Source organism: Amphiprion ocellaris, chromosome 20 (assembly GCF_022539595.1).
Source record: "Amphiprion ocellaris isolate individual 3 ecotype Okinawa chromosome 20, ASM2253959v1, whole genome shotgun sequence".
Taxonomy (NCBI): domain Eukaryota; kingdom Metazoa; phylum Chordata; class Actinopteri; family Pomacentridae; genus Amphiprion; species Amphiprion ocellaris.
In genome coordinates, this window is record NC_072785.1 from 30,929,677 (window position 1) to 30,941,694 (window position 12,018).

The following is a 12,018-nucleotide window of genomic DNA, read 5'->3' on the forward strand; positions in this document are numbered from 1 at the left end:
ACCAGACCTTTAAAAAGGAACTTTAGATCAGAACTGTAAACTAGGCCATGAGACCCGAACTTCAAAACAGACCTTTAAATCAGACCTTCAAACCACAACTTTAGACCAGAACTTTAAACCAGATGTTTAAGCCAGAACTTTCAACTGTAACTTTAAACAACAACTTTAAACCAGACCTTTAAACAAGAACTTTAGATTAGAACTGTAAACTAGGCCATGAGTCCATAACTTCAAATCAAATCTTTAAATCAGGCCTTCAAACCATGACTTTAGACCAGACGTTTAGATCTTTAAACTTGAACTTTAAATCAGGCCTTCCAACCAGACCTTTAGGCCAGAACTTTAAACCAGACATTTAGGCCAGAACATTAAACCTGTCTAGGAACGACAAGTTCTTTAACCAGACCTTTAAACTGGAATTTTAAGCCAAAACTTTAAACTAAAACTTTAAGGACCTTTCAACAAGATGGTTAAACTAGACCGTTAGAGTAGACCATCAACAAGAGCAGATTTCTAAACCAAAACTCTAAAACAGGCCAGAAACCAGAACTTTAAACCAGATGAGAACCCAGAACTTTAACCAGACCTTTAAACCAGACAAGAACCCAGAACTTTAACCAGCTTTAAGCCAGACTTTTTGGCCAGAACTTATACAAGAACTATAAATGAGACCTTTAAATAGGACCACAAACCTGACCAGGAACCACAACTTTAAACCAGGCCAACAACCAGAACTTTAAACCAGGCCTTTAGACTAGAACTTTATACCAGGTGTTTTGACCAAAAATGCAAACCAAACCTTTAAAACCAGACTTTTAAGGACCTTTTAGCTAGACTGTTAAACTAGACATTTAGACCAGACCTTCAGCTTGACCTTTAAGCCAGATTTCTACATCAGGACTCTAAACCAAACCAGAAAACGGAACTTTAAACTTTAAGGAACCTTGAACTTTAACCAGACCTTTAAGTTAAACCTTTAAAGCAAACCTTTAAACCAGAACTTTAGGCAAGACATTTTGACTAGAACTTTAGACCAGAACTATAAACTAAACCTTTAAAAAATAACCTCAAAGGAGACCACAAACCACAACTTTAAGCCAAAAACCAGACCTAGAAATCAGACCTTTAGACCCGAATTTTAAAAAAGAACTTTAAGCCAGACCTTTTGACAAGAACTTTAGACCAGCACTATAAATGAGACCTTTAAATAACACCACAAACTTCACCAGGAACTAGAACTTTAAACCTGACCTTTCGACCAGAACTTTAAATCAGGCCTGAAACCAGAACTCATCAAAACTTTAAACCAAACCAGAAACTAGAACTTTAAACCATACTAGAATCCAGAACTTTAACCATACCTTTAAGCCAAACCTTTAAAGCAGACCTTTAAACCAGAACTTTAAACCAAAACTTTAAACCAGAGCTTTAGAGCAGAAAAAAAGTAAAAGAATCTTTAAACGGTAACTGCAGTACCTAGTTAGTTAGTTGCATTTAGTACTGTTACTTCTGAAGAACCACACTGTGAATGAGGGGCTTAATCTTTAACTCCTGCCTCCCCTCCCTCACCTTCACCTCCACTCCCCTTTTTGACTCCTCCTTCGTTGACCTTCACTCTTCACGATAAAGGTCAGACAAGGTTTCTTTCATTTCCTCCTCCCCTGTCCTTCCCCTTTTTTACTACCCCACCGTCCTGTCCTCCCTCTATAATTAAAGGTTCCTCTGGTTCTCTCCTCACCTCCACATCCTGAACCACCACCTCTCCTCATCCTCTTTTTTCGTTGAGCTTAACTCCTCATGTTAAAGGTCAAAGTACCTTTCTTTCATTTACTCCCCCATCTTCCTCCCCTCTGCCTGTCTCACCCCCATGTCCACCTCCTCTATGGTAATTAAAGATCCCTCTGATTTTGTCCTCCCCCTGTCTCATTGATCTGATCTCCTCATGTTAAAGGTCCGGGCAGGGTAGTTTTATTACCTCCTCCCTCTTCGTCCTCCCCCTCTTTCGTTGACCTTAACTCCTCATGTTAAAGGTCAGCTTGGCGTCGCTCCTGCCTGCTGATCACCTCATTTGGAAATTATTCTGATTAATAAGTCGGGTGGCTCTTTTGAAGCGTGTCCTCCGGCCCGGCTGGAGAAGACACATATTGACTCTCTGGGTTTGGTTTCTCTTTTGATGTCTCACTTTAAACTCTCAGACCTTGAAGGCTTTAATTAGCATAGAGGAGGAGGAGGAGGAGGTCAGGATCGGGCGTCCATTATTAGGAGTTTATTCTACAGAAGTAATTCTGCACCAGGAACTGAGTTTCACTCTGATTTCTATTTAGTAACATCAGCAGAAATTAAAAGGATCTGTGGATTTTTTTTTTTGTGGGCTTAATTGGATTCACCCATTTTGGATGTCCTGCAGGGATCTCATTAGGATAGTTAATATAAATCCGGCTGTCATCTGCATAAAGTTGGATTTACACTCTGAAAAGACATCTCAGAGATAGCATGTAGACAGAAAATAGAACTGGGCTGATCATAGATTCTAATTTCGCCATCGTTGCCCTCAGTGCAATCTCCTTACAGAGACAATCTGCTCCCAGTGCTCCTGCAACATGTAAAACAAGGTCTGTCTGAACTGAATCTTCAAAACAGTGTGAAAACAGCAACTTCAACTGGAATTTTTAGAATCTCGCTAAAGTAGTTAATATAGATGTGCCTGTCATCTGCATAAAATTAGATTTACACTTGGAAAAGACATCTTAGAGTTAGCATGTAGACAGAAAATTGAAGTGGGCTAAGCATCAAACCCTGGGGAACCCCACAAAGAAAACCAAAATACATGGTGCTATTTAAAATTCACAGGCTCCTCCCATAACAATCAAAAACTACTTTTTAATCTGGCCATTGTTGCCCTCGATGTAATCTCCTTGTGCAGCGATACTCTGCTCCCAGTGCTATTGCAACACTTAAAATAAGGTCCATCTACACTGAATCTTTAAAACACTGTTTGTCGAAACAGAATCTCACTAAAATAGTTAATATAGATCCGACTGCCGTCTGCATAAAGACGAATTTACACTAAAAAAGATTTTTTAGTTAGCATATTGACAGAAAATAGAAGTGGGCTAAGCATCAAACCCCAAGGAACTCCACAAAGCAGACCAAAATACATGGTTTCATTTAAAGTTCACAGACTCCTCCCATAACAATTACAAACTGTACTTATTTTTAATTTGGCCATCGTTGTCTTTGATGTAGTCTCCCTGTGAAGCGATACTCTGCTCCCAGTGCTACTGCAACACTTAAAAGAAGGTCTGTCTGAACTGAATCTTCAAAACTGTGTGAAAACAGCAACACTTCAACTGGCATTTGTGAATCTCACTAAAATAGTTCCTTTAAGGTTATGTATATACAGATATATCCATATTTCCTGCTAAAAATTATGTTTTTGGTCAACTTTTGAAGCCTCAGCATCAGCAGAATTTTACATTTCTGTCTATTTCCTCACCAAATAAATAGCTGTTTTCAGGTCTGACAGCATGAACTCTTCAAAATTAGGCCAAAATATTTTACAGAACTTAGTGTTGGATCCCAAATAATAGACAATGAACTCTGAACAAAATCTGAGATGGTCAGCATCCTCCTGCAGTCTCTCCACCTGCTGCTTCTTTCAGAAACTTTGATAATCCAGATCATTATCATTAATTTACAAACCTTGACAAACACAGAAATCCCTCCTCTAAACTCTCTTATTCCTACAATGCACCTGGAGTTTTATTGTAATGACGTGCTGCCTTAATAAAGCAGCAGCTAAACGCATGCTAATAAAAAAATCAAATCCTCATTATGAAGTGTGTTGACAATCGTGTTAGCTAATTAGGCAATTAGTTAATTAATCCCTTATTTAAACAGGGAGATCCAGAGCTCGATCTCTGTTTCGCTGCAGCTTGGTGCACATCTGCATCAGTTAGCTCTGCTGTAATACAGTCAAATACTGACTCCTCCTGTAGATTCACACTCAACACAAGCTTCAACGATCAGAGGCAACCACAAATGTGTCACATCAAGTTGCTTTTTATTAACCAAAACCTCAGCTAAAGTCCTCTTCCTGTCCGAAAAGCCAACACTGACACAAGTTTTACTGTCAGAAAAGTTTGTTTCTTTCAGGAGAGAGACAGAATAAATTTTTGGTGCTGAAAAGTGCATGGATGGATGTAAAACTGCTGCAGTTGAAACTATGATACATCCCATAATATTGATGCTCAAAGTTGGTTTTAGAAAAAAGGAACAAAAAGATTTAGTATTTAGATTGTGACACTTGGGTGGATGTAAATCTGTCCTAGTTCTTTGGTCTGATGAGACCAAAATGGAGCTTTTTGTCCATTAGACTAGACGTTATTGTTGACAGACACAAGACACTATCACAAACACACCATTCTCTCTGTGCACGGTGGTGGCAGCATCATGATGTGAAGCACAGTGGTAGCAGCATCATGCTGTGAAGCAGTGGTAGCAGCATCATGATGTGAAACATGGTGGTGGCAGCATCATGATGTGAAGCATGGTGGTGGCAGCATCATGATGTGAAGCATGGTGGTGGCAGCATCATGATGTGAAGCACGGTGGTAGCAGCATCATGCTGTGAAGCAGTGGTAGCAGCATCATGATGTGAAACATGGTGGTGGCAGCATCATGATGTGAAGCATGGTGGTGGCAGCATCATGATGTGAGGCATGGTGGTGGCAGCATCATGATGTGAAGCACGGTGGTGGCAGCATTATGTGAAGCATAGTGGTGGCAGCATCATGAAGCATGGTGGACAGAGTTGGCTGCCAATAGGAGGGGAGCTTTCAGGCTCTGAACAGGATGGTTCAGTAGAAACTTTAAACCATCATTTGTTCTTCTCTAACAGACTTCTGTTTGAAGATAACTTTGACTGACGTGTGCTTCATCCAATCAGGATGAGCTGCTGAGGCTGGAGAGGGAGCGTGACCGAGCTGTGGAGGACAGACGCCGGCTGGAGGCGGAGATTCAGGCACTACGAGCCAATCACAGGTCAGATTACTGAGCAGCAGACCTCTGCAGCTTTACGCATCCTTTACATGGTGGTTAAGCTCACAACAGGAATGGGGTGAAACCTGTGGCCCCAGGTCTTGCTGTGAGACCATGCTCATCCTCATCTTTGTAGATTCTTTACGTTGTTTTTGCTGCATTAACTCATAATATAATAATAATAAACATAAGATTATAATTTGTAAACATAAATATTTCCAGAGTTCCAGGTCCTTGAAGTCCATAGAGGTGGGTCCAGATTCATCACTTTTTCCATCATTTCTGAGCCTCAGAACTTCATCAGTCAAGCAGATAGACACATGGCGTTTTGGAGGAAAAACAGATCTGAGTCCTGGCAAAAATTGACACCAGATCAAAGTAAAGCACTGTTGTGCCACAGAAGGAATCCTGTCTAGGTGCTGATCCTTGTATCAAATGTAGGTTAAAGTGATCTTTTCATTGTCTAGAACTTGTTCTGACCAACCACCTATCACACATACCAATATGAGCCTTGAAAGTTTACCCAGAATGCACTTTTTGAGGTAACCCAAAATGGAGCTTTTTGTCCATTAGACTAGACACCATGTTTGACAGATACAAAACATCATCACAAACACACCATCCCCACTGTGAAGCATTGTGGTGGCAGCATCATGATGTAAGGCATGGTGGTGGCAGCATCATGATGTGAAGCACGGTGGTGGCAGCATCATGATGTAAGGCATGGTGGTGGCAGCATCATGATGTAAGGCATGGTGGTGGCAGCATCATGATGTGAAGCATGGTGGTGGCAGCATCATGATGTAAGGCATGGTGGTGGCAGCATCATGATGTAAGGCATGGTGATGGCAGCATCATGATGTAAGGCATGGTGGTGGCAGCATCTTGATATGGAGATGTTTCTTAGCAGCAGGTCCTGGAGGGCTTGTAAAGGTAGAGGGTAAATAAAAAGGATACCAAGCCTCGTTTCTATGACTGCAATAGACAAACTGTTGCAGTTTGCTGTTTGGACGATGATACATCCCATAATATTGATGCTCAAAGTTGGTTTTTGAGAAAATGAATCAAAAAAGAATTGTTCTTTAGACTGTGACACCTGGATGGATTTAAACTGATTTGGTGTCAGTCTTTCCCAGAACTCAGATGTGTTTTTCCTTCTAAATGTCATGGTTCTATCTGCTGGACTGATGAAGTTCTGAGGCTCAGAAATGATGGAAAAAGTCCATTAAAATGTGATAAATCTGGACCCACATCTATGTACAGCCTGTAAGTCTCCGGTGCTGAATGTTCTGAGACTAAACTTGTAGAAAGTTAAGGAGTATACCTACCGACAACTGTACAGATATCTTATAATAATATCTGTAACTTAATATCTTGTTTTTTAAACCTGTACTTTAGCAGAAACACAAATACAACAATGAGTAGTTTCATGGGTGATTTTACTGCAAGAATTCAAACTGTTTCCTGGTGAACAGAAGCTGTGAGCATTAAGTTCTTGGAGTTTCTGCTGATTAGTTGGCAAGAAGACTGAATAGATCACTGCATCTATCCTGCTCTGGTGTCAGTTTTTACCAGAACTCAGATGTGTTTCTCCTCCTAAAATGTCATGTGTCTATCTGCTGAACTGATGAAGTTCTGAAGCTCAGAAATGATGGAAAAAGTCCATTAAAAAGTGATAAATCTAGACCCACCTCTATGGACTTCAAGGACCTGGAACTCTGGAAATATTCACAATATGAAGGTAGAACTTTATATGGCTTCATTAAAAATGCTGCAGTTAGTGTAGATTAAGAATCAGCTGATTCTGAGGAGGTCAGAGTGGAAGTTCATGGAGATTTGGTTGATTTTTTTAAGGAACAACTCCTTTGGTTAGTCATAATTATGGCTAATATAAATGTGTTGATGCATCACTGCAACCAAGTCCATCAATACAGGTATCTGCACTGAACGCTGCTGTAGCTCACATGTAGAAACCAAATACGCTGACTGGTGCATTTGGTCCGTTGGGAACCAAAGAAAACGATAGCAGGTTTGATGCTGAAGCTGAGTTTTATTCAGAAGAACAAAGCAGTTAAAGGTTCATTCAGACAAACACAACATGACTTCTTGTCTTTACAGAATCACTTTAATCCTCTGAACTCAATTTCTGGGTGTTTAGGATTTCGCTCTTTTCACATTTTTATAAAATCCTGCACTTCTATGGAAACAGAACAACAATGAAGCAGCAGAAAAAACTCTTAAATCTTAGAATGCCACAAATGATTACAACCTTTTCCTCTCTGCTCATCATCGTGTAGAAAGATGTTTCACCCTGCTGAATGTATCTCCAACAACCTGCTCCTCTGTTCACTGTTTCTGAGCCATGCTGCATTTATTTATTGATCCCCTGTGTGTTATTTTTTGTCAAAAAATAACTTGAAACCTGCTCAAAGCAGCATAAAATTGATCAAATTGACTCAAAATTTGTCCAAAGCTTCAAAAAATGTCAAAAATGACTAAAAAACTGTTGACAGTTACTTGAAATGTGTTTAAAATTATATCTAAATTGGTTCAAAATGACAATAGTTGAGTCCTGCTGGACATTTTTAGTCACTTTGGACAATTTTTTTTGAGTTTCTGTACATCATCAGTAGAAAGATGTTTCTCCATGCTGAATGTATCTCCAACAACTTGCTCCTCTGTTCACTGTTTCTGAGCCATGCTGCATTTATTTCATTAATCCACTATGTGTTATTTCCGTCTAAAAATAACTTGTAACCTGCTCAGAGTAACATAAAACTGACCAAACTGACTAAAGATTCTGCACTTTTGCGGCGTCGACAAACGCTCGTAGCTCTGCTCAATAAAGCAGAAAACTCTGCGTTTTTTTAAAGCATAAAGGAGGTTTTTCTCCTATTCAGGTTGAGTTCAGGGACGATGCAAGTTTGATCGACCTGAATCACATCAGACTCTGAAATCTCTTAACCTCTGTGGCTGCTGCAGCTTCTGCTTCTTCTGCTGCTTCTTCTTCTGATGTTTCTTCTTCTGCTGCTGCTGCTACTTTTGCTTCTACCGCTTCTTTCACTGCTGCTACTTCTTTTGCTTCTTTCACTGCTCCTCCTGTTGCTCCTGTACCATCTCCTACCTCTATTGCTGCTTTGACTCTGAGTGCTGTATCTGGGTCTCTTTCTGCTGACTTCACTGCTGCTGCTACTTCCACTTCTATCTCTGCCGCTGCTTCCACTTCTATCTCTGCTTCTGCTTCCACTTCTATCTCTGCCGCTGCTTCCACTTCTATCTCTGCTTCTGCTTCCACTTCTATCTCTGCCGCTGCTTCCACTTCTATCTCTGCTGCTGCTTCTACTTCCTCCCTGTTGAGGCCAAGCATTGTCGTCAATGCAAACATTCATGAGCTGTCCGCGTGATGAGCAGCTGTAGCACTGAAACTCCGTCTGTGGTTTGTAACAGCGAAAGATGTTTCTGAGGCGGAGCCCAGAGTCAGACAGATCAGTGAGGGATTGTGTTAACTCGTTTGAACCTCGTGAACCAGACTGACCTGCCATTGAAAAACTCGGCTTGGTGAAGAGAGTTGTAAACACGAAGGCGTACTCAGTCCACTGGTTCACGACGTTTCTCTGATCATGTCAGTGATCCTGAACCTACTTCTACGGCCTGTACACTTGCTGCATGGGGAGAGGTACGAGTAGATGACCAGGACGTGTCCTTGGCTGTTCTCCATCAGTGGTTCTAAGTTTTCCAGAACTTGAGGTTCTGCATGTACCGGACTTACGGGTTTAGCTAGAACCACAGCGTTTCCCACGTACACTTCACCACCGTTAAGTGTTTGCTCAACCTTTTCCCTGTAGCCGTCGTTCTGAAGGACTTGGTTCAGGGTGTTTGGGTCCTGACCTCTTGGGATGTTTGCAGCCAAACAGAACTGACCCGACACTCTGTACCTGTCGACAACAAACAGAAGCACAAAGCTGCAACATGACAAATGGACCCAAACACGTCATTCTACCTCTGCTTGATTCAAAAAGAAAACTCGCACAGTTTTCATTTTTGATGGCTAATGTAAAAGAGAAGTGGTACTGTTCTGCGGTATAGAATGGCCAACATTCTCGTCGCACTAAAATAAACCTAAACTACACTGTAAAAAAAGTGTTTTTACGGTAAAATTCCAGCAGCTGTGGTCGCCAGAACACTGCCATGAAATTACAGTATAACATTTTCTACATTTACGGTAAAGAAACATATTGATATTGTTGATTTTAGGGTTAAAAAATGTGCTTCATTCCATATTTTACTGAAAAACAGTTTTAACCTTTAAAAATTTGAAAATTTACATGAAAATACTATATGAAATAAAGTTTGTGTAACGTGTGATAAATATTACAGCATTTTTCCATTATCAGCACAACAGTTGATGTATTTAACATTAAATCAATGTATTTTTAGCAAAAAATTGCAGTTAAAGCTGTCATAAATATTAAAGCATATGTCCTTTATTAACACAAAAGTACATCAATTTGACCAGTAAAAAACTGTAATTTTTACATGTAATAAATGCAGAATTGCCATGTTCCATTATCAGCACAACAGTATGTACATTTAACTGGGAAAAACTGTATTCTTTTTGAGAATTCAATGCAAAAATTACATAACTGTTAATTAAATTAATTAGCTGCAGGAGTCGGGAAATGTAGTTTCTCAAGAGAAAAAAAAATCTAAAAGCACACTTTTCTCCCGATTAACGTATTTATGGTGATTCAGTGTTATATAAATGAAATCAAACTGTTTTAGAGTTTACAGAGTTTTACCGCCATGGTTTGACACTTTTTCAGCATAAAATGTACAAACATTTTTTTACAGTGTACCCTTCAAAAGTTTGGGGTCACTTAGAAATGTCCTTAGTTAGATCACATTAAATGAATAATAAATCCAGTCTAGACATTGTTAATGTGGTAAATGACTATTGTAACTGGAAACAGCTGATTTTTAATGGAATATCTCCATAGAGGTACAGAGGAACATTTCCAGCAACCATCACTCCTGTGTTCTAATGCTACATTGTGTTAGCTAATGGTGTTGAAAGGCTCATTGATGATTAGAAAACCCTTGTGCAGGTATGTTAGCACATCGAGAAAAGTGGGAGTTTTCATGGAAAACATGAAATTCCCTGGGTGACCCCAAACTTTTGAACAGTAGTAAAAATAAAATGGTGATTTTGTTCTTTTTTTGGGAGAAAAATGCGTCCTTTAGATAAACCGATAAAATGAATCGATAAGGAAATTGTTGTTTATTGCGGTCCTGGTAATTTATAAAATCCACTCACTCTCTCCGGAGGGCATTTACAATACGAGCCAACCAGTTAGCATCCACAGCCAGACTGCTTCCAGCTGACAGCAGCAACAGCAGCATCATCCAGGGCAGCAGGTACATCTGCAGGGAAACAGTTCAATATGTTGGTTATTCCACAAAAAAATCAGTCTGCATTTACACTTTAATCTACGATAACTCTTGTGCAATTAATAAAGAAATGCAAAGTTTTACCTTCATACTATAGATGTTTAACAAGATATTAATAAGATATTGGTACAGTTGTTGCTAGGTATACTCCTTAACTTTCTACAGGGAACATTCTCCTTTATTGCTTCCAAGTTTAGTCTCATTGAGAACATTCAGCACTGGAGACTTGCAGGAAGCCCATAGAGGTGGGTCCAGTTTTTATCACTTTTTAATGGACTTTTTCCATCATTTCTGAGCCTCAGAATTTTATCAGTACAGTGGATAGACACATGACATTTTAGGAGGAAAGACACATTTGAATTCTGGTAAAAACTGACACCAGATTAGTTTTACATCCATCCAGGTGTCACAGTGTAAACGCTGAATCTGAAAGTAGAACTTTATATGGCTTCCTTAAAAATATTAAAGTTATTGTAGGGTCAGATATGAACTCTTTTCAGATTTGGTTGGTTTTACTTGGAATGATCCATATTTATGAACCCCTTTTGTGAACCTTTCTGTGAAGAACAATATTGTAAAGATAAATCTGCGACAGCTCAACTGAAAAAATCTCTTCAGGTTTCTTACCTTTGCGGTTGTTTCCAAACCTGCAACAGAAAGAAACAGAAAATCAACTAAATTTTAACAAAGCAAAGCAGAAACAGATTCAGCTGTGAACAAAGTGCTGCTTGTCAGTCATTTACCTGCTCAGGTGGAGGAAGGTTTCTGCTCTTCAGGTAGAAGTGGAGTCGTCTTTACTTCTGTCTGTAAACTAGGAGGTTTTAAAAAGAGTCGAGGGAGACAGAGAGACAAATCATTACTCAGAACTTTAAAAATCAGGAAGAAAGAAAAGAGAAGAACAGCAAAGATCTTATCACCGCTGCAGAGTCATCGTACATCTTGAGCTTCAGCTCATCTCCATGTTGCATCACCTTCAGCAACTTTTTTCTACTTGAACTGTTTCTTCACAAATGGAAGTAACACAGTGTTGAGATAATGTTGAACAACTTGGTCCAGAATCATGTAAAACTAGTTTAGTATCGTGTTGTGAGGATTTAAACCAGTTTGAGGACTAAATCCCAAGAGTAACCTGTAAGCTGGTTTTAAAACTTGACTCTGATTGCTGTGAAATTGCTGAACGAGATTTTTCACGCTGTGATTTGGTTAAAAACTCAGTTCTGAATCAGGTGAACTTATTTCAAGACCTGGATTGTCAAACCTGACAATCCACAGCTTTCACAGCTAAAAGTTGTGAAAAGAAATGGTTCGAAAACTGAACTCTACATGTTTTAAACTAGTTTAAAAACTCAACTTTGAATCTTGTAAACTGGCTGAAAAGCTTGACTCCAATTCCTGTAAATTTTTTTAAAGCATATTTTGATTAAGCAAATTCGAGACTTACAGTGCAATTGGATACAGTCAACATTTTTTGTTTTTCTCCCCCACAAAAACATTCCAAAAAAAAAAACAGTCTAACTTCTCTCTAAAAAC

The 12,018-nt window shown here is 39.4% G+C and overlaps 1 protein-coding gene across 2 annotated transcripts in view; it reads left to right on the plus strand.

Annotated features, from left to right (window-relative positions):
- The window catches only part of mipol1 (mirror-image polydactyly 1), a 63,881-nt gene that overhangs the window by 41,847 nt on the left and 10,016 nt on the right, over positions 1–12,018 (plus strand). For both annotated transcript variants that reach the window (XM_023282119.3, XM_055006131.1), the window contains one exon: positions 4,949–5,043. In XM_023282119.3, the coding sequence (XP_023137887.2) occupies positions 4,949–5,043 (95 nt within the window). The remainder of the gene's footprint in view (positions 1–4,948; positions 5,044–12,018) is intronic.